This window comes from Bombina bombina, chromosome 3 (assembly GCF_027579735.1).
Source record: "Bombina bombina isolate aBomBom1 chromosome 3, aBomBom1.pri, whole genome shotgun sequence".
In the NCBI taxonomy this organism is placed as follows: Eukaryota; Metazoa; Chordata; class Amphibia; order Anura; family Bombinatoridae; genus Bombina; species Bombina bombina.
Genome location: NC_069501.1, coordinates 604,636,537 through 604,663,920, shown reverse-complemented (window position 1 = coordinate 604,663,920; position 27,384 = coordinate 604,636,537). Strand labels below are relative to the sequence as shown.

The 27,384-nt window shown below is 38.2% G+C and overlaps 1 protein-coding gene across 1 annotated transcript in view; it reads left to right on the top strand.

The window, feature by feature from the left end:
• MAN1C1 (mannosidase alpha class 1C member 1) overlaps nt 1-27,384 on the top strand; it is a 378,811-nt gene that overhangs the window by 302,038 nt on the left and 49,389 nt on the right. The window contains exon 12 of the mRNA XM_053705384.1: nt 1,157-1,272. Coding sequence (XP_053561359.1) covers nt 1,157-1,272 — 116 coding nt within the window. The remainder of the gene's footprint in view (nt 1-1,156; nt 1,273-27,384) is intronic.

Below are 27,384 nucleotides of genomic sequence, written 5' to 3'. Positions count from 1 at the left end.
TCTAAAGACCCCACTAATGAAGAAATAAAGGTCTTTTAACTATTGGTGGCTGGAACAAATCATTATTTCTAATTGGTTCCCACAAGTAAGGATGAAGCCGTGGACCGGATACACCAATGTAGGAGAAAACAGAATTTATGTTTACCTGATAAATTTCTTTCTCCTACGGTGTATCCGGTCCACGGCCCGCCCTGGCATTTTGGTCAGGTTTAAATTTATTTTTTGTAAACTACAGTCACCACTGCAACCTATGGTTCTCCTTTTTCTCCTAACCGTCGGTCGAATGACTGGGGGGGCGGAGCCTGAGGGGAGCTATATGGACATCTCTGCTGTGTGCTCTCTTTGCCACTTCCTGTAGGGATTGAGAATATCCCACAAGTAAGGATGAAGCCGTGGACCGGATACACCGTAGGAGAAAGAAATTTATCAGGTAAACATAAATTCTGTTTTTTACTAAAACAAAAACTTTATTTAGTGACTGACCTAGTTCAGCATCACTATGTGATAGCAAAAACATAATTAAATTGAGTCCACAAAGGACTAAAGCAGTTGTATAAGTTAGTTTACTTGCATCGCACTTCTGATCTGATCTTCTGTGTTTCAAAACACACTTGTACATTACTGCAAATGCCTAAGGAGAACATATAAAATTGATCAAAAACGAATAGATAAACCATTGAAAAGTTTGTTTGCAAGGCACTACCATAAATGTACTCTATAATGAATTATTTTACTTATTGTGGTGGTAGTAACCGGAGGTTGTTTTAGCCAAATGAGATTACTGATATTGTTACTGATGTAATATAGGCCTACTTTAAACTGGCTGTGTGGGGTTATTCACTATTGATTATTACTGATAACAAACAGTGATTTAATGGTCTATATTGTCCAAAACCTGTTTGTTATGAAGGTTAGCTAGCAAAATGCATGTAGCATGTATGTATTTTGCTTGTTTGTAATAAATTTTCAGTAAAGTATGTGTGAATTCTAAAGATTATTTCTCAATGCAAAATATTATGTTATAACGAAGGTGCAGAAACATTTTTTGCACAATTCACTTTTTGTGTTTTTCAGTAAAGCATTGGAATATAGGCCTACAACAAGATGACAATTTGTAATCATACACAAATAAATATATATCTCATTGTTTATCCAGGCACTGGAAAAGTATTGTAAGACAGAAACTGGATATTCGGGAATTAAAGATGTTTACGTCACAAGTCCTAAGTATGATAATGTCCAGCAAAGTTTTTTCATGTCAGAAACATTGAAGTAAGTATTACAAATATTTGGAATATTGGAAGCAAGCATGTAAAATGTTAAAAACAAATGATAAAATCTCAAGATATTTGTCTATAAAGGTAAACCCTATAAAGGTAAACCCTTTTTCAGATGGACATATTCTTTCAGGTAAAAAATATTGTTTTTCTAATAAATTTTCATGAGAGATCTCTTTCAAAACCGTACAATTGTTATTTAGGGCCTCAGAAAAATATTTATGGGCATACATTGGATTAAGATATTATGTTAAAAGGATAATTCACAAGGAACCCATAGTTTGGGATTCATCTTTGCTTAATCAGGTTGTTAAAGACCGTCCAAAAAAATAGATTCTCTCTTTCATTAAACTATAATATGTTGATGGAATTGGATACGGTAATCAAGTGAATTCTAATGCCTTGATATGGACCTCTATTTTGGATAGAGAAATTATTCGGTTAAGATGGTTAATAATACCACATCAAATATATGTTCTATTGATTTAATCAATATTCATATATGTCACTAGCAGAAGTTAGGGTCCGTGAAGTTAAATAGCACTATATATATATATATATATATATATATATATATATATATATATATATATACATATATATATATATATGTATATGTATATATTTTTCCTTTTTGCATATGTAATACTTATTTAACTAAAAGATCCCTCCCCAATTACATTTTAACCAGTAGGCTGTTTGTACTGCATTTAAATAATGGATGGTATGTGTGAGTAGTAGCTATGATTACAGCTCTATAGCCAAAACGCGTAAGCTGTCACTTGGGGATAGAGGTCCCGCTACATTTTTGTGTGCTTTTGTAACCCTTTATGGATATTTACTCAAGTTTTGAATAAAGCAAAAGCATTTTAACTTCATTGCTGACACTTTGCGCACATTGAATATGTACCTAAGAGAATCCCAAATGAGAATAATAAATAAATATTATATAATTCCTGGTGTATTGTCTAAATCAAGGTTTGACAAATCTGTTAAAAATTTAGAAGCCAGTAAGAATATTAAGCCAGACCTACTTTTAGGAGCCAGACAGTGGTTTTTGAATATAGATTTATGGAGAATAAAAGTTAGGAGCCAGTTATAAAATTCTAGGAGCCAGTGACTCCCTGGGTTTGTCGAGCGCTGGTCTAAATTTAGTAAAAATACAAAACATTTATGTTAAAATGTTCTCTGAGTGGGGCGGAGCTAACTGCCAAAGCGACTAGAAGCACATTGCAGGAGCTCCCAGATTTAATATTGATTATTGGGGATTTCTGGTTCAAATTTTTAGCATATTTTTGATCCATCATCCAGATCCCTAACTGAGGACACATATTGTAGTCTTGGAAGAACCAAGAGTACACTTTACATCCCTTATCCGGGCAGCTCTTCAAATTGATTGATGAGGCAGCAGTAACTGACATAGAAGACGCTAACCACATTGAAGGGACCCTTCTATGACACCCTCTCCTAACGACAATGATGGTGGGAACACTCGAAGACAGACTATGGGGCCCATTTATCAAGCTCTGTAAGTAGCTTGTGGGCCCGTGTTTCTGGCGAGTCTTCAGACTCGCCAGAAACACAAGTTATGAAGCAGCAGTCTAAAGACCGCTGCTCCATAACCCTTTCCGCCTGCTCTGAGCAGGCGGACAGGAATCGCCGGAAATCAACCCGATCGAGTACGATCGGGTTGATTGACAGCTTCCTGCTGGCGGCCTTCCTGCTGTCGGATCAGGTCCGCAAGACCTTTGGTAAATAGGGGCCTATGTGACTTACTGAGAGATCACTTGTTTGGTCTATGCACATTACTCACACAATGGTCCAAGAAAATCAATATGCAACATGCATCCCAAGATGGCACAGTGTCACGGCTGAATATTACTACCCCAATGGAGCCATGTGATGTGAGCGCTGACAATCGGGTCTTGGTGGAATACAGCGAGAGTGCAAACATTGCTAACGCACCGGAAATGTACCTACCAAAGGAGCACAGGCAGCCCAGACAGAACCACTGCCCAAAGTTTACACAGAACCATACCCCAAAACGGCAAAGTCAAGTCGGCTCTGTCGGACGGAGATACTGGGACTGTGGCTAAGGGAACCATTATCCCCATATACCTACCCGCTACAATCGAAGTGAGTAAGAAGGGTAGTCCTGACTCTGTGATGCTAGTGACTGGGAAACTAAACATGGCAACAGACTGGAGGGATCATTCCGAGGCAATAGACGGCTTTACCTCCAGCATGTGAGCCCATCTCCTCTAAGTATTTCTTTAGCACCTATCCCTAGAGAGAAAGATTCCCACAATCTCTTTCCCCCTCAATACTCTTGTAGACTAGCTTCATGGTCAGCTACCTGTCAGTTTCAACACACTATTATTCTACCTGGAGAGATGACCTACCTTAATGTGGGACACTGGAGACTTTTAGCTCAGCTGTCAGATAGGTCCTTTGGTAGAACAGGAGTGGGTTAAAACGGCCCAATAAATACCACTCTTGAGATTCAGTGTATTAACAAACGCATTTGACTTTATGAAGGTCATAAAACCTGAGTTTCTTATTTAATGTACACTTACATGCTTTATTTATATGTACTGGTGAGGCCTACCAGACTATACCCTATTAATAGTGCAACCTCTCTGCTAATTCAGCAAATTTATGCAGGTCTTATAGTCCAACTCCATATTACTTACCATTTAAAATCTGGCTTGTGAAGCTTGTTTAAAGTTTAGGGGTCTTACATTGGTTTTACTCCTTTTGCATGCCCTACAACACTAGCTTATATAAGATTTCTGGAATACTAGTATTTCTTATTATAACAGTACCAAAGCTAGCTGTGAGCTAATGTTTGAATGTTCTGTGAGGAAGACATACTTAATGTAGCGGTATGCTATACATGATAGTTTACACCCACATAGTTCCTGGATTCCTGATTTCAATCATTTTGGCTGCGATTAATATGTGTATTTTGAATTGTATGCAGGTTTAAATGACTGGCTTCTTACATAATGTTGGGAGGGGTCTCTCTGAAAACGTTATAATATTTTGTATGCTGTTCTACTACTTCCTCTGTTCTAGGATATGGTACAGTTATATATTAAGACACCGATTAATCATAAGTTATTTCCTGAGATGACATGTGAGTTAGAGACCTAATGGTGCAGTAACATCAGATTACAGAGAACTGGGATATATACTTTGAGTATTACACCCTAGCGTGATGTAGATAATAACTCAACTCCTATTTCACATGTATTGTCGAGTTCTATATGGTTGAGCTGTTAGATCTATTACTCCAAATAGCCCCTATACCCCGAAGGACTGTACATATTATTATTCTCACATGCTTACTACTAAGTCTCAGTCCACATACACTATGGGTACACGTACAGGTTGACTCAACACAATCCATATAGGTACTATAGGTTAGATAACATTACTGATGCAACAGCTTATCTTTTAAAATTCTATACTACGACCCTAACGACAGGAGCAACCTGCTGAAAACAATCACTTGTATGAAACTAGCTAAACAGGCGGTTATATGAGATAGTTAAAAAAAAAATCTATACATTCCATAGTTATGGGTTGGAAACTCCCATTACTTGGCTAGTGTGATCTTCGCTAACTTTCTTACCCACTCTCCGCCCCCCCCCCCCCCACACCATAGTGCTTACATTGTAAGCATAGGAAAATATATCCTATAGATATTTTACTTTATACTATTAAAAATATTTATATTCCTATACTGATATCTATAGCTGTAATCTCATGTGACATACTGTTTTCTTGTTAGTTTGCTGTTCCATATTTAAGTTTTATCACAATCATATAACATATTACTGAGGGTTCAAGAGTGACTCTATATGCCTTTTATTTGTTACATACCCCCTATTTTATCCTCATACCAATATATAATAATAAATAACAAGTGGTAACAGCGCTGTAAATAACTGTGCAAAACATCCTTATAGTGTAGATACTAATGTTTATTTAAATATATAAAACAAAGTATGCAAAATATGCAAACATAGTTGCAACCTCTATACAAAAGTGAATGATTACAGTTTTAGTAGTAATTTAAACACTTGAGAATGTTTTACAAGTGAATTGTATCTTAATACAGCAATGCCTGCTGGAAGTATAGTGATATCTACTATCAATACAGTACAAAGGAACTGTTCATAATCTTATAATGTTTCACAATAATAAAAACATGTACATACAAAATAAAAATATCTCAATAAAAATGAGTAAAAGTTAACAGCAAGTTGCAACCTACTGGTCTGGCCAGACAACTCTAACAATATACTCACTACGCATTTCTGGGTCACGCCCCTTCATCAGGTTTCATCAGGTTTCAAGGGGCGTGACCCAGAAACGCATAGTGAGTATATTGTTGGAGGTGTCTGGCCAGAACAGTAGGTTGTGACTTGCTGTTAACTTTTACTCCTTTTTAATTAGATTTTTATTTTGTATGTACGTTTTTATTATTGTGTAACATTATGAACAGTTCCTTTGTACTGTATTGATAGTAGATATCACTATACTGCCAGCAGGCATTAATGTATTAAGATACAATTCACTTGTAAAACATTCTCAAGTGTTTAAATTACTACTAAAACTGTAATCATTCACTTTTGTATAGAGGTTGCAACTATGTTTGCATATTTTGCATACTGTGTTTTATATATTTAAATACACATTAGTATCTACACTATAAGGTTGTTTTGCACAGTTGTTTGCAGCGCTGTTACCACTTGTTTATCCTTTATAACAGCTGCTCATACACAAATGTACACAAATTATACACATTTCTACACAATTATTGTATATAGTATCAGTGGCGCTCTCTATTTTTTTTTTTACTCAATATATAATAATACTAGAGGTCCAAGGGAGACCCTTACCTTCTACATGGGGTATAACTATTTCTAGTTTATCTTTACATTCCACATTAGGGGAAAACAATAAGATTTACATTACCTTAAAAACTGTAACCAAATATAAATGAAAAGAGGTTTGATTGAGAGTACATAGGTTAATCACTTATCAATGATAATGTTTGTGTTTTAAAATATTATATTTTATCTATAATATATAAGTTGTGCATTGGTGGCATTCTGTACTATTCAGATGCTAATACTCAGACATATGCTTATGTCACTGATTATATTGTAACCTTACCGCTGTTTATATATTGTATAACCTCAAATAAAAACGTTTGGGAAAAAAAAAATGTTCCAAATTTACTTCACCTGTTGTGGTATTGTTCTACGATAACTCAATTTTGGGACAAAGTCTCTTTCTAGGTACATTATACAATACAGGATATGAACTCACTTTAGCAGATATCTTATATTTCTTAGTAGACCAGTATGGAATAGGTCCTAATTTAAAGGTTTATATTCTACTATTGGCCAGGAAACTTATTTTTAAGTATTGGATAGAAATGTGCTAATATTACTCACTGGCCCCTATTTAACAAAGGTCTGTCGGACCTGATCCGACAGTGCGGATCAGGTCGGACAGACCTCGCTGAATGCTGAGAGCAATACACTCTCCGTATTTAGCATTGCACCAGCAGCATTGCAATATGCTCTCCGTATTCAGCATTGCACCAGCAGCATTGCACCACAGGGGTGTCGATCAACCCGATCGTACTCGATCGGGTTGAATTGTGGCGATCTCTGTCCGCCTCCTCAGAGCAGGTGGACAGGTTATAGAGCAGCGGGGCCCAATGAATTTCATTTTTTTAAAGGACCACTAAATTTAGTGCATAATTAATAAGTGCATACTAAAAAGACAATGCAATAACACTTTGAATTTCACAAAAGCAGATTTTTTTTGTGCAAATTTACTTTTTTCTCCCATTTGCCAGCCCCCTGTATCAGACATCAGCCAACCACAGAATAGTATACGTATACCCTGTGAACTTGTGCACATGCTCAGTAGAAACTGGTGCCTCAAAAAGTGTGTATATAAGAAGATTATGCAAAATTTGATAATGGAAGTAAATTGGGAAGATTCTTAAAATTGTGTGCTCTTTCTGAATCATGAAAGTTTCATTTGACTTGATTGTCCCTTTTAAAGACCACTAAATGCAGTAGAATTGTATAATTAACAAGTGCATAATAAATAGACAATGATTTAACACCTACTCGGAATTTCAAATAAGCAGTAGATTTTTTTTTTCTGACACATTATTTTTTCTCCCATTTTCCCCCTGTATCATATGACACATCAGCCAATCACAGACTAGTATATTTATACCCTGTGAGCTTGTGCACATTCTCAGTATGATCTTGTTCTCCAGAAAGTGTGCGTATAAAAAAACTCTGCAAAAATGTGATAATGGAAATAAATTAGGAAAGTGTCTTAAAACTGCATGCTCTTTGTGAATCATAAAAGTTTATTTTGACTTGAGTGTCCCTTTAAGTCATAAATAAAAAAAAATGTACGAGTCTAATATTTTTAATACATATATGCTCTGATGTTATATGGGAGATATAATGATTTTTTTGTTGGCAGTGGAAAGCTGTATCTTTTCTAAATCCCTCAAGGAAAAAAACAAGAATGTGAATTGATGGCTGTAGATAATCTCAGAAGCAGCAGAATTCATATGAACAGTGCTCTCCCTGAAACAATTACTCTTTCTAGTCTGTCTAAAATGATGTTGGAGCTGAGAGTTACTGTGCAGAAAGAATATAAAATAACTAGACATGAGCTGAGGATAGACCTAAACTTCTTCAGCTTGAGAATTGAGAAACTAAATGTAGCCAAATATCATAGCTAGTATAGAACGTAATGAGAGAAAGTTATATCAAAGAAAATGAATCTGGGAATAAGAGGAATCCAAAACATAATCAGTATTTTCATAAAGGTGCTAAATGAAAATGCACTAATGGGTTAGAACATTTTGGGCTAGAATACAAGTGGAGCGCTAATTAATCACGCGCCCACAAACGGGCAAATTCACCCATTTGCGGGCGCGCGATAAATAACCAGTCATTACAAGTGGCTGGTTATTGCTACTGCAAGCTCACGGTAGCAATTAGCATTCAGATCTCTGGTTAATTTTCTAAACGGGCCCTAAATGCCCCCAAAAGAAAGGGTCTTTTAGTTTCTTATGAAAAAAAAATTGCATTTTTTCCCCATAAAAACAACGACAATAGGCAGTTTTTATGGGTTAAAAGTGGCGGGTGTGGGGTGTTAGAAAAAAAAAACGGCACTGAGAAGTGCCTTTACATTATGGTCTATGGGACTGTGTGTTCCCTAAATGTATATGCTTATATACATATATATTTATGTGTTAATATGTGTAAATACACCTAGTAAAACCTAACTATATATGTATATAAGCATATACATATATATTTACATTTGTTGCGCAACTTACCCCCTTTGCTGGGCTAGTTCTCAAGCCGTGTCTGACCGCATGAGACAAAGATTTCTTCTATACGTATATAATACTGTTTTTATTTAACATACAAACAAGCCTTTCCTGTGATATCCTATATGGGTACATAAAATAACAATAAATAGGAATTTAATATTAAAAAATGGGGCAAAAATTAACAAATAAGTGTAGTTAAAGAAAAATACCCTCAATTAATTGGTTCTGATTTTAGCAGTATCTCTTATGTCTAGGTTTCCAATTAATTTATAGCAAATAAAGGCCAAATACTACAAGAATGGAATTTTTTGTTTAACACTAAAACTTGCTATGCTTGGACTGTAAACTAAATAATGGGAACCCAATCTAAAATCGCTAAACAAAAGTATATATTTCTCCAACATAGGTGTGTCCGGTCCACGGCGTCATCCTTACTTGTGGGATATTCTCTTCCCCAACAGGAAATGGCAAAGAGCCGAGCAAAGCTGGTCACATGATCCCTCCTAGGCTCCGCCTTCCCCAGTCATTCTCTTTGCCGTTGTACAGGCAACATCTCCACGGAGATGGCTTAGAGTTTTTTGGTGTTTAACTGTAGTTTTTATTATTCAATCAAGAGTTTGTTATTTTAAAATAGTGCTGGTATGTACTATTTACTCTGAAACAGAAAGGAGATGAAGATTTCTGTTTGTAAGAGGAAAATGATTTTAGCAACCGTTACTAAAATCGATGGCTGTTTCCACACAGGACTGTTGAGAGGAATTAACTTCAGTTGGGGGAAACAGTGAGCAGACTTTTGCTGCTTGAGGTATGACACATTTCTAACAAGACGATGTAATGCTGGAAGCTGTCATTTTCCCTATGGGATCCGGTAAGCCATTTTATTACATAAAGAAAAAAAGGGCTTCACAAGGGCTTTTAAGACTGTAGACATTTTCTGGGCTAAAACGATTGATATATAAGCATATTTTATACTTCATAGCTTTGAGGAATTATTTTATTCTTGGGAATTATGTAAAATAACCGGCAGGCACTGTATTGGACACCTTATTCTCTAGGGGCTTTCCCTAATCATAGGCAGAGCCTCATTTTCGCGCCTCTATTGCGCACTTGTTTTTGGGAAGCATGACATGCAGATGCATGTGTGAGGAGCTCTGATACATAGAAAAGACTTTCTGAAGGCGTCATTTGGTATCGTATTCCCCTTTGGGCTTGGTTGGGTCTCAGCAAAGCAGATACCAGGGACTGTAAAGGGGTTAAATATAAAAACGGCTCCGGTTCCGTTATTTTAAGGGTTAAAGCTTTCAAATTTGGTGTGCAATACTTTTAAGGCTTTAAGACACTGTGGTGAAATTTTGGTGAATTTTGAACAATTCCTTCATACTTTTTCACATTTGCAGTAATAAAGTGTGTTCAGTTTAAAATTTAAAGTGACAGTAACGGTTTTATTTTAAAACGTTTTTTTGTACTTTGTTATCAATTTTATGCCTGTTTAACATGTCTGAACTACCAGATAGACTGTGTTCTGTATGTGGGGAAGCCAAGGTTCCTTCTCATTTAAATAGATGTGATTTATGTGACACAAAATTTAGAGAAAATGATGCCCAAGATGATTCCTCAAGTGAGGGGAGTAAGCATGGTACTGCATCATCCCCTCCTTCGTCTACACCAGTCTTGCCCACACAGGAGGCCCCTAGTACATCTAGTGCGCCAATACTCCTTACTATGCAACAATTAACGGCTGTAATGGATAATTCTATCAAAAACATTTTAGCCAAAATGCCCACTTATCAGCGAAAGCGCGACTGCTCTGTTTTAGAAAATACTGAAGAGCATGAGGACGCTGATGATATTGGTTCTGAAGTGCCCCTACACCAGTCTGAGGGGGCCAGGGAGGTTTTGTCTGAGGGAGAAATTTCAGATTCAGGGAAAATTTCTCAACAAGCTGAACCTGATGTGATTACATTTAAATTTAAATTGGAACATCTCCGCGCCCTGCTTAAGGAGGTGTTATCTACTCTGGATGATTGTGAGAATTTGGTCATTCCAGAGAAATTATGTAAAATGGACAAGTTCCTAGAGGTCCCGGGGCCCCCCGAAGCTTTTCCTATACCCAAGCGGGTGGCGGACATTGTAAATAAAGAATGGGAAAGGCCCGGCATACCTTTCGTCCCTCCCCCTATATTTAAGAAATTGTTTCCTATGGTCGACCCCAGAAAGGACTTATGGCAGACAGTCCCCAAGGTTGAGGGGGCGGTTTCTACTCTAAACAAACGCACCACTATACCCATAGAAGATAGTTGTGCTTTCAAAGATCCTATGGATAAAAAATTAGAGGGTTTGCTTAAAAAGATGTTTGTTCAGCAAGGTTACCTTCTACAACCAATTTCATGCATTGTTCCTGTCACTACAGCAGCGTGTTTCTGGTTCGATGAACTAGAAAAGGCGCTCAATAAAGATTCTTCTTATGAGGAGATTTTGGACAGAATTCATGCTCTCAAATTGGCTAACTCTTTCACCCTAGACGCCACTTTGCAATTGGCTAGATTAGCGGCGAAAAATTCTGGGTTTGCTATTGTGGCGCGCAGAGCGCTTTGGCTAAAATCTTGGTCAGCGGATGCGTCTTCCAAGAACAAATTGCTTAACATTCCTTTCAAGGGGAAAACGCTGTTTGGCCCTGACTTGAAAGAGATTATTTCTGATATCACTGGGGGCAAGGGCCACGCCCTTCCTCAGGATAGGTCTTTCAAGGCCAAAAATAAACCTAATTTTCGTCCCTTTCGCAGAAACGGACCAGCCCCAAGTGCTACGTCCTCTAAGCAAGAGGGTAATACTTCTCAAGCCAAGCCAGCCTGGAGGCCAATGCAAGGCTGGAACAAAGGTAAGCAGGCCAAGAAACCTGCCACTGCTACCAAGACAGCATGAGATGTTGGCCCCCGATCCGGGACCGGATCTGGTGGGGGGCAGACTCTCTCTCTTCGCTCAGGCTTGGGCAAGAGATGTTCTGGATCCTTGGGCGCTAGAAATAGTCTCCCAAGGTTATCTTCTGGAATTCAAGGGGCTTCCCCCAAGGGGGAGGTTCCACAGGTCTCAATTGGTCGTGCCTTCTTTGTGTCCGAATCCAGTTTCAAAGAAGGAACGTTTGTTGCACAATTTGGATGTAGTTCGTGCTCTAAAATTCTATTTAGATGCTACAAAGGATTTTAGACAAACATCTTCCTTGTTTGTTGTTTATTCTGGTAAAAGGAGAGGTCAAAAAGCAACTTCTACCTCTCTCTCTTTTTGGATTAAAAGCATCATCAGATTGGCTTACGAGACTGCCGGACGGCAGCCTCCTGAAAGAATCACAGCTCATTCCACTAGGGCTGTGGCTTCCACATGGGCCTTCAAGAACGAGGCTTCTGTTGATCAGATATGTAAGGCAGCGACTTGGTCTTCACTGCACACTTTTACTAAATTTTACAAATTTGATACTTTTGCTTCTTCTGAGGCTATTTTTGGGAGAAAGGTTTTGCAAGCCGTGGTGCCTTCCATCTAGGTGACCTGATTTGCTCCCTCCCTTCATCCGTGTCCTAAAGCTTTGGTATTGGTTCCCACAAGTAAGGATGACGCCGTGGACCGGACACACCTATGTTGGAGAAAACAGAATTTATGTTTACCTGATAAATTACTTTCTCCAACGGTGTGTCCGGTCCACGGCCCGCCCTGGTTTTTTAATCAGGTCTGATAATTTATTTTCTTTAACTACAGTCACCACGGTATCATATGATTTCTCCTATGCAAATATTCCTCCTTTACGTCGGTCGAATGACTGGGGAAGGCGGAGCCTAGGAGGGATCATGTGACCAGCTTTGCTGGGCTCTTTGCCATTTCCTGTTGGGGAAGAGAATATCCCACAAGTAAGGATGACGCCGTGGACCGGACACACCGTTGGAGAAAGTAATTTATCAGGTAAACATAAATTCTGTTTTTGAGGAATAAGAAACCCAAGAGTATTTACGCAGAGGAATTTTGACATTTTTAATTTAAAGGGACAGTGTACTGTAAAATTGGTTTCCTCTTATGCTCTCAATGACTTGTTATACCATCTGCAGAGTATAAAATGTATGAGAAATTGTTTGTTTATATTTATTTTTGTAAATTAAATAGCTGGATTTGTTCTTTGAAACCACAACCCATCAAAATAGGCTAAGCTTGCACAGAGATCAGACATCCTTATCTTACCACTGAAATGCTTCCCTTTTTTTATCTGTCTCTATACAATACTTATAATAAACAATCGAAGAATTAACATTTTAGAACATTATCTCTCCCATTCTCCACTGCGAGTGTAATTTCTTCTGCTGGCTGTGTTTACATAACTTGTCTATAGCAAATAGTTAAGTATTTAAATATTCAGTATAGGTAGGGAAACATCAGACAAAAAAAGCTATTTTATATGACAAAATAAAGATAAAGATGCTATTTGTAAACAATTTAATATACTCTAGCCGGTAAAATGGATCATTAGGAACACATCAAAAGCAAGAAAATGATACACTGTCCCTTTAACCCTTTTATTGCCAAGGGCAAAGGCAAGTAAATCCTAGGGATAAATAAAAAAAACTTTCTTAAAATAAAATTTAAAAATACACTTTATCAAAATAAATTTTAAAACTTTGCTTATTGTGGGTGCTGACAGGGAGAGAAGGGGAGAAGTCAAGACTAGCCATTATTTACAAACAATGGCTTGTCATTTCTGGCATCACAGTGATAACATGAGCAGGGGTGAATGTTATTGGACATTAATGGATGCCTCAGGAGTGAACCCACTGAGCCTAATACCAGTACACATTGCAGCATTACAGTACCTAGGCTCCGTTTTAAGGATACAATGACTGTGACTGCAGCATATTATCTTTACTTGCAATGTTAGATGAACTATTTGAAGGACACTACTAGAAATATTTTACGTTTGTTGTCCCTAAAATGTTTACAGATCAGTGTCAGATAAGTTTGTGTTAAAGATTCACAAAGTTTATCATCCTCATTATGTTAAAAAGTCTTATGTTTATGTATGTTTGATTTTGTTTCTTTGTTTTGTAAGATCCCCAGTCACGCTCTCTTTACCAGGTGCTTTCTGCAGCGTATTCGGAGCCATGCTGTGTGTAAAGATGCATGGTTGGTTAAGCGCGCTACACGGCTCAAGCCCTTAGGAGGTTAAGGCATTCTAATGGAGTATGATCTGCTGATGCAGGAGCCGGGGGGGGGGGGGGTCACACAAAATTATTTACTATCGACTATCAAGGGTGCAGGACGAGCAGTTTTAGGGGAAAACCAGTTACACAAATATTGTTTCAACAAGGAGATGTGAAACGCCAAGTGAACCAGAAGGGAAGAAGGTAGAGCTAGCTAATAAGCAACATGATTTATCCGACGGAATATATGAAATGGTCCAATAAATCAAGGGCCTAATTTCATTCAGGCTTGTTTTAGATGCACGTTTTTGCTGGCTATCCAGACTATATTGTCAACTCGAAATTCCAGTGCCCAACAGTGACAATGATCTGCCAATTTCTTATACAAAGAGACAGAGGTTTTTAATACCCGTCAAATTTGTTCCCAATGTCACAAAAGGGAAGTGACGTGTCATCAGCTGCAGGAACGTGAGGTTATAGGATTACTAGTGGGAAAGTTTGTGAATTGTAGCCCAAAGCAGCATGGAAAAATTGAGTGTTTTTTTTTTTTTTTTTTTTAAACATATGTTTTTTATTGAGGTTATAAGAGGCATTACAGAAAATATTCATCCGTTAACATTGTAAATTTAACAATAGAATGGGTATAGTATACTCAAAAGACATAATGAAGAAAAAGAAATATAACATTTCTGGACATGAGTTCTGTACTTCTCCAAAAATATTCTTAATAAACAAATTGTGAGTAAAGAATTTATAGCCAATATCTAGTCATCAAAAATAACATTATAAAATATGAATGGCTGGAAAAACCACAGATTATAGTGTAACCTCATTTTTATATTATGTGAATAATAAAGTTGGTCTCCACCTTGCGGCTCTTGTGGTTATTTAATAGAATGACAAGGAAAATTGGGACAGGTGGAGGTTAGCTATTGCTTGGTCACTTTTGGACCAAGTTGGCGGGGAGGGGGAAAGGAAATCCAGCGGGCACGAGCCGCTCTAAGTGGAGTGGGGAAGGGAAATAGGGGGGGGGGGGCGGAGCCTTAGAGTATATCAAAATAAGGAGGTGCTAGGGGCTATTATAGAGGGTATTATATAGTTAAAGGGATGGTCTTCAGGGGACACTCTGTTGTATATGTAATTAATAGGGGAGAGCAGAGATTGCTCAACATATAGCAATTTATATATTTAGTTGAGGGGCTAATTGAAAGGCCCTGTTCAGCTATATGGAAAGCTTTGGCTGCGTTTCTGTAAGGGTAGGAGGTAAAGTGCTGATGAGACTCTATGAGGGGAGGTTCCACACTAATAGATATCTAAATTCCTCTGGGGAGGCAATAGAAAATGGAAGTTGGTTGCTAAAAGTTATTGTTTATCACTGTTATATAATGGGGGATGATAGTTAAACAGAAGGCGACTGAGTTCTGGACCAACTCGTAGTACAAGTAAGTCTGCTTTCTTAAAAGATGAATACGGGCAGTTCTCAAAAGAGCAATGTGGGAGAGGGGGTAAACCATGAATTCACCCTAGGGAATAGTATTTTCTGGGAAAATAAATATGATAAGGCTTGCAATATATCTCTCATATGTATCCTAGGAATACAAAAGATGGTAGTCATAGATAGAAGTGGCATCATAAGTATAAATTTTCCCTCCGGGCAACTTAAGTCATAATAACAAACTTCCCATATAAGACGGATGTGTAAGTAGAGGACATAAGGATCTGCCAGCCACTAAGCAAACAACTCTCAGGATGTAGTTTATGTCATTTATGAGGAGGAATTGTAGGGTCTCCAATATCTATCCAGCGGGGCACTTTAAGGGAGATAAGTTGATAGCTTGAGTAAAGGTTACTAATATTCTCATGCCGCAACAACACTGACACACAGGGCCCTAAGGGGGGAGGTACACCTTCTAAAATATATAGTCTGAGGTGAACATCAATAGTATATAGTAGTCCTAATTAAAGGCGGAGTTAACAGGATTAAGTGTACAGAGCAAAATCAGAGTATACCCTTTATATATAAGACAGCGTCAGTTGTAGTCTTAATATGGGTTTAAATATGATAACCCTCATGTTGCGCTGAATACATTATAATGAAAGCATAAAAGGCTATTATAGTGGCAGAGCAATTTTATCACAGCTTAGTCATACACATACACGTACACAAAGGAGGGCAATTGAGGAGGTAGAAGATGGGATAAGTATGCAGAGTAAAGTAAGGCAGCTCACTAGACTATTCCAGATAGAAGCCCACGAACTGGTTATATAAAATACTCCCCATTTCAAGTTACAAACATTTTTAGGTGCTACAGGAGCCAATTTAAAAAATGAACAAATGTGCAGCGTCTGTGAACTTGTTATATAATGCAAGATATGTGTGAGTTATGCAATGAAACAACTTGATAGATCTGGTTAATATACAATTATATAGTAGATTTGTTGTATGTTCTTAAAGTTGCTAACTAATTAACTGAAAGGAAGCCCTCATTTAAATGTAAAATATATAACAGCAATTAAGGTAGATTATATTATGTGTTGCTCCCCTATATCTATGTATCTTAAATAACCACAAATGTAGGCAATAATACCGTAAGTGCAAATGATAACAGTAAACAGGTTAATGTCTATACTGGTAGGGCAAGCTGAAGAACCCATCAAGGTATGGCATGATAATATACAACTAGACAGGGATACTCTCCTAAAAGTTTGTATATGAGAGTATTAAAGTCCTCTCGCTAAATGAGATTGCAGAGATTTCAAATCATGCTCCACGGTGGGAGCTAGGAGAAACACCAACGGGCAAACAAAAGGGAGGACTTGAAAAAGAAAGTTACTGATGTAACAGCCGGTTTCCCATATATAGTACTGCTATAAGTACCCCAAAGAAGTGATTGAGAGACTGTCACTGTTCACATACACCATAATGTATGTAGTGTCACAATAACCGATGTCCCTTGCTGTGTATGAGATAAAGTGAGGCCTTTAGCGGTAAAAATCACACTGACCGCAGATAACTAAGAATAGAGCCGATGGCTACTCACAGCATTAATAGGCACTTTGGTGACAGCTATGGTGGCTACCCAATTCCCTTTTTGAAAAATATGGCAGGCATATGTAATCTGGAGTCTGAATTATGGAGTGTAGCTGGAGGTGTAGCGGAGCGGCCCCACAACCTTGCACTAGTGGTGGTATCATCGAGGAGGATGTGCATTCTGGGTTCCAAAACCAGGGTGAATTCTTGAGAGTTTGCTTGCTGCATTGACCGGAGAGTTGCTCTGAATTGCAACCTTCCCATATCAGTCAAAGTCCCGCGAGTCACAGGCAAGAGGTCCGCTTTCAGATTTAGATAAGAAGGGTAAGAGGGCTGGGGACATTGTCCGATAATGATCCGGGCAACTCTTACAGCCCGTGGTGTAGTGGGATCAATGTGAGATGGGATAGCTGTACTCGGCGTCATCGGGTCTCTGCCCGTAGCTGCAGGGAAAGTGCTAGTTGAGCCCTGTTCGGGTTCCTCTTCTTGCGGTCGGGTAGAATCCTGTAGGATAGGCAGTGAGTCTTCTGTCTGGCTTGCCACATGGGTGTCGTGGCAGGGAAAGTAAGAAACGCCATCTTTGTTGCGCAGCTCTAGGACGATAGAGGTCAGGCTGTGAAACTGACTGTCTGCTTTATCGATCAAACCCTCCAAGAGGGAAACAAAATGTGTATAAAACTCCTCCATACCAAGGGTGATGTAGGCGATGGATAAATAGGTTTTCAAAACACCAAAAATCAAGGTTTTAACAATAAGATTTCAGGAGCTCTGTGATAGTATGTCTTGATGCGTTGGCAGTTGGCCCCGCCCCCCTAAATTGAGTGTTTTTTAATCAATGTATTGATTCTGGAATTGTGCGAAAATTCTGCCAGGGGTAGTAGGGTAGACCAGTTATCTGAGAAGCAGAGGAATAGTGGTAAAGGTAGGGTTCCATGACTGGTTAGTCCTTTCTGTCTGCCCATTGGACTGTGGATGCTAGAAGGAAGATAATGAAATGGTTTTTCCAAATTTCTTGCAAATGGCTCTTCAAAATCATGATGTAAACTGGGTGCCTCTGTCAGAAACAATGTCGATTAGAAGACCATGTGCTTGTACAATGTGTTGAATGAACAGCTCAGATAATTGTCTTGCAGATGGCAGTTTAGGTATAGGGATAAAGTGTGCCATTTTGGAGAACCAATCCACTACCAGCCACATTACTGTATGGTTTTTGGATATTGGCAATAAATTGATAATTAAATCCACTTAGACATGACTCCAAGGCTAATGTAGTGGTACTGAGGGAAGAGCCTATTCTCCAGTACTTTAATGGAATGGGGTACATTCTATTGGGCTGTCTTTAGTCTTTCTAGCATAGAAGTAGATAGTGAACAAATTATTCTTTCTGAGGGTATAATATATTCAGAGGAGAGGATAGAAGAATCTCTCACAGTGGAACTGTTGTGACAGGCATCTACCCTTTTGCTCTTTCAAGCAGGTATATCGGAGCGTTGGAAATTAAATCTCTAGAAGCACAAAGACCACCGATCTTGCCGTAGATTCAAGTGTTTGGAATTTTGGAGATAGAGTAGGTTTTTATGGTCTGTAAGGATCAGGAATAGTACTGGCAAGCCTTTCAAGAGATGTCTCCATTCACTAAGAGCCATCTAAAGGCTTACAATTCTTTATGTCAAACATTATAGTTGTTTTCAGCAGGATAAGATTTATTTGAAAAGAAGGCAACCAGGTGGACACAGCTAGACGTCGGATCTTCTGAAGAATTAACCTCAAGTTTATATTGCAAATAAAGATCAGGATGATGCAAAATTGGAGCTGACGGCTTGCTTTAGCTTTACAAATGAGTTTTCGGCAGCTTTATTCCAGGATCTAATGGATGCACCTTTGGAGGTAAGCGTCATAAGGGGAGCAACACTAGTTGAGAAACCTCTAATAGATGTTGTTGACAAAACGCTGGATTACTGGAGGTGCAGTACACAGACCAAATGGCATGACTAAATATTCGTAATGTCCATAGTGGGTATAGAAATCCATTTTCTATTCGTGTCCAACTTTGATATGGATTAGATTATAAATTTCTCTAAAGTCTAATTTAATGAAAATTACTTCTCCTTGCATTGTAAAACTATAGGATCAAAAAAGTGGAAAACTATCCTTGATCGTGATGCAATTTAGCTCTCTGTAATAAATACAGGGTTGTAGTCCTCCATCTTTTCAACAAATAAGAAGCCTGCCTCAGCCAGGGAAGAAGAATTGATAAATCTTTTTTCAAGGTTGTCAAGAAAAAAATTATTTAGAATTTGATCACAACTGCAGAAATGTAGAAGGCATCCCTTTAGGAATTAAATAATTAATTGAGAAGCAGCACAGTCCATTTAAAGCTGAAAATACTTTATTAAGAAGCACACAGTCCTTTTGCAGGTTGAGTTATATTTGATATGATATTACTTAATAGACAATCCCTTTAAGGATTTGCCACATTTGAAGAAGACAGCACTATCCCTTTAAGAGTTTGAAAGCAGCACTGTTCCCTTAAGGGTTTGAAAGCAATACTGTTCATTAGAGGTTTAGTCACATTTGAAGAAAACAACACTGTCACTTTAAGGGTTTGTTATAGTTGAAGAAAGCAACACCGTTTCTTTAAAAGTTTGTTATAAATGAAGAAGCAATACTGTTCATTTAAGGATTAGTTAGAAAATAGAGTTCCTTAATTAAATCTTGATAGCTACTGAGTAGCAGAAAGTCTCAAAAAACACTGAATATAATTAGTAGTTACAAAGTAACAGTTCAGTAACTACTATGAAATCACTTATACAAGCAGGAGGTTAGGTGTAAAGATGAATACCATTGTATCTTGTGTTTGTTGTTTAAGAGTGGCTGGTAGCAGTGTCTGCAGTAGAAATACGGAATTCCTCTGAGAAGCAATAGAGCAGAGTGGTTGGTTTAGGGGAATTCACAGAAGACACTCTGAGAGGCTGTGGCTGAGAGGTGGAGACACTGATCAGATTTTACACAGGTGGTGAATACCAGACTCAGATGGATGGAAGTGCCTCTAGTGTTCACACTAACTGCAGCTTTTGTTCAACAAATACAAAGGTTAAGGAAAGGAATGTCTCTGGGAGTTTGCTGGACGGAAGCAGTAGAGTTGTAATAAGTTTCCTCTCATGCAGGAGAGGAAGATGTAGCAACAGCTCAGATTCCTGTAGCAAGCAAGATACATGCAATCAGAATAACTAAACACTGATGATTTAGTTAAGGGTTATAAAGGGAAGATCCTAATAAATCTTCCTATATATTTACTCTGTTGAAAAGTTCTTAAAGAGACAGTATTCTGTATAAAGATTTTCTTGGATGTACACTTCAGAAGGTCAATATGGAGGGAGATTCTCAGCACTCTAATTTGAGAGTACATCACTGAAGTCTGAGTACTGAAGCGAGAGATATGATGGAAACAGATTTTATTATCACTGGCGATTTAATACAGCAGCCAAAACACTGGCTTTCCCAGGCTGTGAGTTCACTATTTGATCAGGAGAAAGTAGGCTAATAGAGTTTTAGCTACAGTAAACCAAAGATGGTGGTCAAAGGATAAAATCCTCAAAATGAACAATCCCTGTAGTACAGAATAATGGGGCATTCTGCATTTCAATCAAGTCAGGGCCCAAAGGCTGGTCACTAAATTACTGTTTTTTTTTGTTTACTGTAGAAATGGACAAATTTGAAGCCAGAGTTAAGTCCTCTAAAATCCCAGATGTTTCAGAATCAATAAGAACCAAAATGTATAATTATTTTCAGCCATGGTAAGTTAAATGGAGCAAAAAGCTTTAACTTGAAGGGAGTAAATCTGGAAGATGGCTTAAAGGGACATTGAACCCAAATTTTTTCTTTCGTGATTCAGATACAGCATGCAATTTTAAGCAACTTCGTTGTTCTCTTGCTATCTTTATTTGAAAAAGAAGGCATCTAAGCTTTTTTTTGTTCAGAACCCCGGACAGCACTTGTTTATTGGTGGGTGAATTTATCCACCAATCAGCAAGAACAACCCAGGTTGTTCACCAAAAATGGGCTGGCATTTAAACTTACATTCTTGCATTTCAAATAAAAATACCAAGAGAATGACGAAAATTTGATAATAGTAGTAAATTTAGAAAGTTGCTTAAAATTGCATGCTCTATCTGAATTACGAAATAAAAAAATTGGGTTCAGTGTCCCTTTAATCTTGCACCCCCCAATGAGGATTAAGTTTGATATTTTACTGGTCTCATAGGACAGTTGCAGAGATTACCTTTTAATCCACAGTAGAGACAGAGACCAAGGGAGCCCCTTCTTTGTCATTCCACTTCAGACTTATGGCCCCTACCTCCATAGGTTCCTCTAAGGAATTTGACAGATTCAGTAGATGGTGCAGAAAATAAGGAGCCAAACTGATTACTGGTTTAATGGATTTCTGGTCTCTCTCTTTCTGACTGTCTTTCGAGAAAGCAAGTATCAAGATGTATACATAATTTAATAAACTCCTCTAGAGATTCTAGGATGCCTCAGTAGATGAGCTCATCCTTTATTCGGTCATTCAGACATTTGCAAAATGCAGCTTGAAAGTCCTCATATTCCAATTGATCTCAGGGGCAAAAGTGCAAAGGTCTATAGCATACTGAGCCACTGACTGTGTCCCTTGAGATCTAAGAGAAAGACCTCAGCTGCTGTGACTTTTCCCATTTTATCGAAAATTGTCTGGAGCATAGATATAAAGAGCTTGGCATCTTGTAAACAGGGATCCTCCTTTTCTATTAGTGGAGACACCCAGGCTAGAGCTTTACCTCAGTAAAGATATGATACAAGTCATTTGGGTGAACTGGGAGGCAAATGCTACAGGACCATTCTTGAAATGTAATGTGCATTGGTTCAAGAATCCTCAATTCTCATCAGGAGTAAAAATCATATTTGTCTGGTAAAGGGAGTCAAGGTCCTGGGTGGATGGCTTGGCCTAAATTGAGGGGCTAGATATGCAGTAGCGGTAGTCGGATTCACAGGTTGAGTCACTTTCATAAAATCTTTGAACATGTCGATTAGCTGTTCGATCTTTGAATCCAAGATTTGTAGTTGGGCTAGCTTCCCTTGATGGGTTACAGCTTTAGAAACTTCAGCTGGGTTCATAGTTGTAGTCCATATATACTGTAAGAATAGTGGTAAATCTCTGTACAGAAAAGGACCCGGAGGCTGAAAAGTGGCTACAAGAAACACTGTCTCAAAATGCTGTGTGATACCTAGGACAAGACTCTCAATGTATGGCATAAATGAGAGTAAAGGTTACTGAAGTTTATGTAGCAGGTCACGACTCCACATCATTGAAAGGCAAGGTGAATGCCAGGTAGAGAGTAGTCAGACAAGCGAAGGTCAGAGGTCCGGGCAGGCGAGGAAGAAACCAAATATCAGACAGATGGTAAACCAGGGACAAGCAGAGGCCAGAGTCCGGTGAGCAACAGAAGGTGCCAAGTCATAATCCAGATAGGGTAGTCAAGGCAATACAAAGGTCAGGACAGACCACAGGGAAGAGAAAACAATCAGAAGTCGTCAAAAAACAGCAATAAACAGGACAGCACCCAGGAACTAGAAGTACCAATATAAGGGCTAGGAGGCAAAGTGCACTATTTAAAGCAGGTAGTGCGGGAATCACATGGGCACACTAACCCAACATGTCATGATGGAATAGCATGGGAAAGCAACAGTACAGCTTTGCTAATTCCAGTAGTGTGGGAATCATGTGGGCACACTAACCCAACATGTTATTACAGAATAGCATGGGAGAGCAACAGTACAGCGTTGCTAAGGATACATACAGGATTGTACATCGGGTCTGACAGGCAAGCACAGCCGGTGAGCACTATTGAAATATAAGTTGTGATAAAGACCAGGGTTGATAGGCGTACTGACAGTTTTTTTTTAAAGATTTAATTTAGAGTTTAATTTTCCTTTAAGATAAACTGTCAAATTAAAAAGGTGATGGTGCATTGAGGCATATGCTCTAGCATAACAGCTTATTGAACAATAATACCTACCTAAGCACTTTAAGTTCTTACCACTGCCCACCTACATAGAAACTTGTTTTCCAGCTATGCTCTGTAAAACCTTTGCTTGGCTGATGGTATGCAACTAAGGTAACTGAGTGGCATTATTTTGCTGATACTCAAGTGCAGGTGGATACATGAATCCTACAAGGGAGAATACCAGTTGGCTGTCTGCTGCTCTGTTGCAGAGCTATTCTTGGCATAACTGATTCTAACTTTGTCTCTGTTTCACTGAAAAACATAGTTACCAAATAGCGTAACAATTGTGTAGGCCTAAAGAAACAGCCTTTGCTCAAGGCCAAGAAATGCGTAGCAGACCTTTTAAATAGCAAATTTGTTTTTAGATGTTTTTACTATTTTAAATAAAACGCCTGTTGTGAACCAAACTTTGAAGTTTGGAGTACAGAAGTCTCAGCCATTGCATAGACATATGCTATTGGTTTGGTGAAATACAATACATGAGTACACCCCCTTTGGGGTGTTTTAAATCTCATCACTTACAGTATACCCCATTTGTGTTTTTCAGTGAAATTGCATCTATATTTTTGACCGGTGATCCAGGGTATTGATGGAGTAGTGACCTACATTTACTATTTATTGGAAAGATTTCTACTTTTTCCCACTTCTATGTTTGTGTGATATATTACAGTTCAATACATTTAGGACTTAATGTATTATTATTGCTTTGAGTTTCAGAATTTTCAAGTTGTGTGTCACTCCATGCTTTAACTTTCGTTCAAAAGCATGTATGTGATCTTGTGGTTCTCAAATCAGTGCTGTAGCGCTTGTTAAACCCAAATATTACTGTCTGAGCAGTAGCCAAATACAAGTGAGAGCATTTCTTGTTACAAAAAATATTACAAAGCATATCTTTTCTCCTAAAGCACTTCAAGGACATTAAGAGAAAGTTTCAGGGTTTTTTTTCTTAAAGGGGCAGTCTAGTCAGAATTAAACTTTCATGATTCAGATAGGGCATGCAATTTTAAACAACTTTCCAATTTACTTTTATTATCAAGTTTGCTTTGTTCTCTACTTATCCTGTTTTGAAGCATAAACCTAGGTAGGATGAAAGGAACTTAAGAGTGTGCACGTGTCTTTAGCAGTCTATGGAAGCAATATTTGCAACATTGTATAACAATGCAAAAAACAATGTTGCAAACACTGCTGCCAGATGGCTATAGACATTTGCACACTCCTGAACTCCATCTAGCAATGCTCTGTGATAAAGGATACCAAGAAAACTAATCAAAACGGTTAAAGGGACAGTCTACTTCAGAATGTGTATTGTTTAAAAAGATAGATAATCCCTTTATTACTCATTCACCAGTTTTGCATAGCCAACATGGTTATACAGGTGGCCCTCGTTTTACAACGGTTCAATTTACACCGTTTCAGAATAACAACCTTTTTTTCCAGTCATGTGACTGCTATTGAAAAGCATTGAGAAGCAGTGCATTTATTAAAATAGCCAGTAGGTGGAGCTGTCCGCTTATGTTGCAGCAAAGCCAAGCAAGCTGAAATTAATCAGTTTAACCAGACCTGAGATATCGAGCAGATTTCAAAGGAACAAGATCTTCCTGTCTATAAATCAGTCCAGATTGGAATGCTTAGAAAGAACTGTTTGCAGAAAAATGCAAGTGAAGTCTGTGTTGTGTGATTATTTTATTAGATTTATAATGCTGTTTAGAAAATGTTTTTGTTCATTTAACTTAGTTTAATTATATATTCTGTGTTGTGTGATTATTTTATTAGGTTTATAATGCTGTTTAGCATTTAAAGTCTTCATATCAAAGCTTTAAAAATAGTGTATTAGGTGTTACTTATGAAAATTTTGAGAGGGGCCTGGAATATCTCCCTCACTTCCCATTGACTTACATTATAAACTGGGTTTTAATTTACAACGGTTTCTATTTACAACCATTCCTTCTGGAACCTTACCCCGGCGTAAACTGAGGGCTACCTGTATTAATATACGTTTTACCTCTGTAATTACCTTGTATCTAAGCCTCTGCAGACTGCCCCCTTATTTTAGTTCTTTTGACAGACATGCATTTTAGCCAAGCAGTGCTGACTCCTAGGTAACTGCACTGGCATGAGCACAATGTTGTCTATATGGCACACATGAACTAACGCCATCTAGCTGTGAAAAGGTCTTAGAAATTAGCATATTAGCCAACCTAGGTTTAGCTTTCAACTAAAAAATACCAAGAGAACAAAGAAAATTTGAAGATAAAAGTAAATTGGAAAGTTGTTTAAAATTACATGCCCTATCTGAATCATGAAAGTTTAATTTTGACTAGACTGTCCCTTTAATATAAGTAAAATGGAAAGTTGTTTAAAATTTCACACTCTATCCAGTAAATTAAAGTTCACTGCCTCTTTAAATCAATAACACAGTTTTCCTGCAGCATTAAAAAAAACTAAACTCATCCTTTTTCATCTGATAAATACAGATTAATGTGCTAAACAGTTTCCACTGATTTTTAGATTGAAATTGAAATTTGTTTTCAAATTTTTCAAAAATAATTATAACAGGCAATCATTACATTTCTCATAGTCGCAGTTTGACATACAGGATGCTCTACAGGCTGATACATTCATCACAATAATTATAGCTATTGATATATAATGAGGCAGTCTATGATGATCTGACTATTGTATATTCCTCGCCAAGTAAATGTACCAGACAAGGACCAGTCCAGACAGCGTCATTTATCACATCCTTATGATAGTTTCCGTACCAATCATTGTATGTAGTAAAGATTCTAATCTATGTATCTCACATTAGTGCGAGTTATCAGGTGGGATGACAAAATGAGAATTAACATATGTAAACCTAAACAAGAATTAAAATCATACTATAATTTCTGGTGAGCAAAGGTCTAGTGCTGCGTTTTAAGTATCTGGATATCTTTTAGCATTCCTATAACATTACTCACTTTTGTTGCCAACGGTTTAAACATTAATGGCTGTGTGTTCAGTTATTTTGAGGGTACAGCAAATTTACACTGTTATACAGGCTGTACACTCACTACTTTACATTGTAGCAAAGTGTAATTTCCTGAAAAGATATAATAAAATATTTGCAAAAATGTGAGGGGTGTACTTTTGTGAGATACTGGCCTCTATTTATCAAGCTGTCAACTGCAAATACGCTGTAATTCCGCAGCGTATTGGTGGCGAGCCTGATTTGCCGTAGTTATCAAACCCTACAGACCGGCAAAAGTAGAATATAGTGACGTAACATATGATCCGCCGGGCTCAGTCCGACACAGATCGATGCTTACGTCACTCCAGATGTTCCGAACGCATAATCTGACTACTTTTGGAAGTTATCAAAGAACTACCAGGTGCGCTCGCCACTTTTCCGGCCCAGCGTACCTGGTTTTCAATCCGCCGCCCTGGAGGCGGCGGATGCCATAGGAATCAATGGTAGTCTGACAGCAGCGAAAGCTCATGTTCGCTGCTGCCCGATATCCCATTGATTCCTATGGTAAATGTCTACACCTAACACCCTAACATGTACCCCAAGTCTAAAAACCCCTAATCTGCCCCCCCTACACCACCGACACCTACATTATACTTATTAACCCCTAAACCACCGCTCCCGGAGCCCACCACCACTCTAATAAACTTATTAACCCCTAAACCGCCGCTCCCGGTTTTCAATCCTATCAGCCAATAGGATTGAAGTTCAATCCTATTGGTTTATCCAATCAGCCAATAGGGTTGAGCTTGCATTCTATTGGCTGTTCCAATCAGCCAATAGAATGTGAGCTCAATCCTATTGGCTGATTGCATCAGCCAATAGGATTTTTCCTACCTTACTTCCGATTGGCTGATAGAATTCTATCCGCCAATCGGAATTCAAGATGACGCCATTTAAAGGAATATTCATTCGTCGGGTAGTCGTCGGTCTGGATGGATGCTCTGCGTCGGATGTCTTCAAGATGGAGCCGCTCCTCGTCGGATGGATGAAGATAGAAGATGCCGCCTGGATGAAGACTTCTGCCCGGTTGGATGAAGACTTCACCCGGCTTCGTTGAGGACTTAGGCCCGGTTGGGTGAAGATGTCTCAAGGTAGGGTGATCTTCAGGGGGTTAGTGTTAGGTTTTTTTAAGGGGGGTTTGGGTGGGTTTTAGAGTAGGGTTGGGTGTGTGGGTGGTGGGTTTTAATGTTCGGGGGCGGTATTGTAATTTTTTTTACAGGTAAAAGAGCTGATTACTTTGGGGCAATGCCCACGCAAAAGGCCCTTTTAAGGGCTATTTGTAATTTATTATAGGGTAGGGCTTTTTATTATTTTGGGGACCTTTTTTATTTTATTAGGGAGATTAGATTAGGTGTAATTAGTTTAAAATTCTTGTAATAATTTTTTTATTTTCTGTAATTTAGTGTTTGGGTTTTTTTGTACTTTAGTTAATTTTATTTAATTGTATTAAATTTT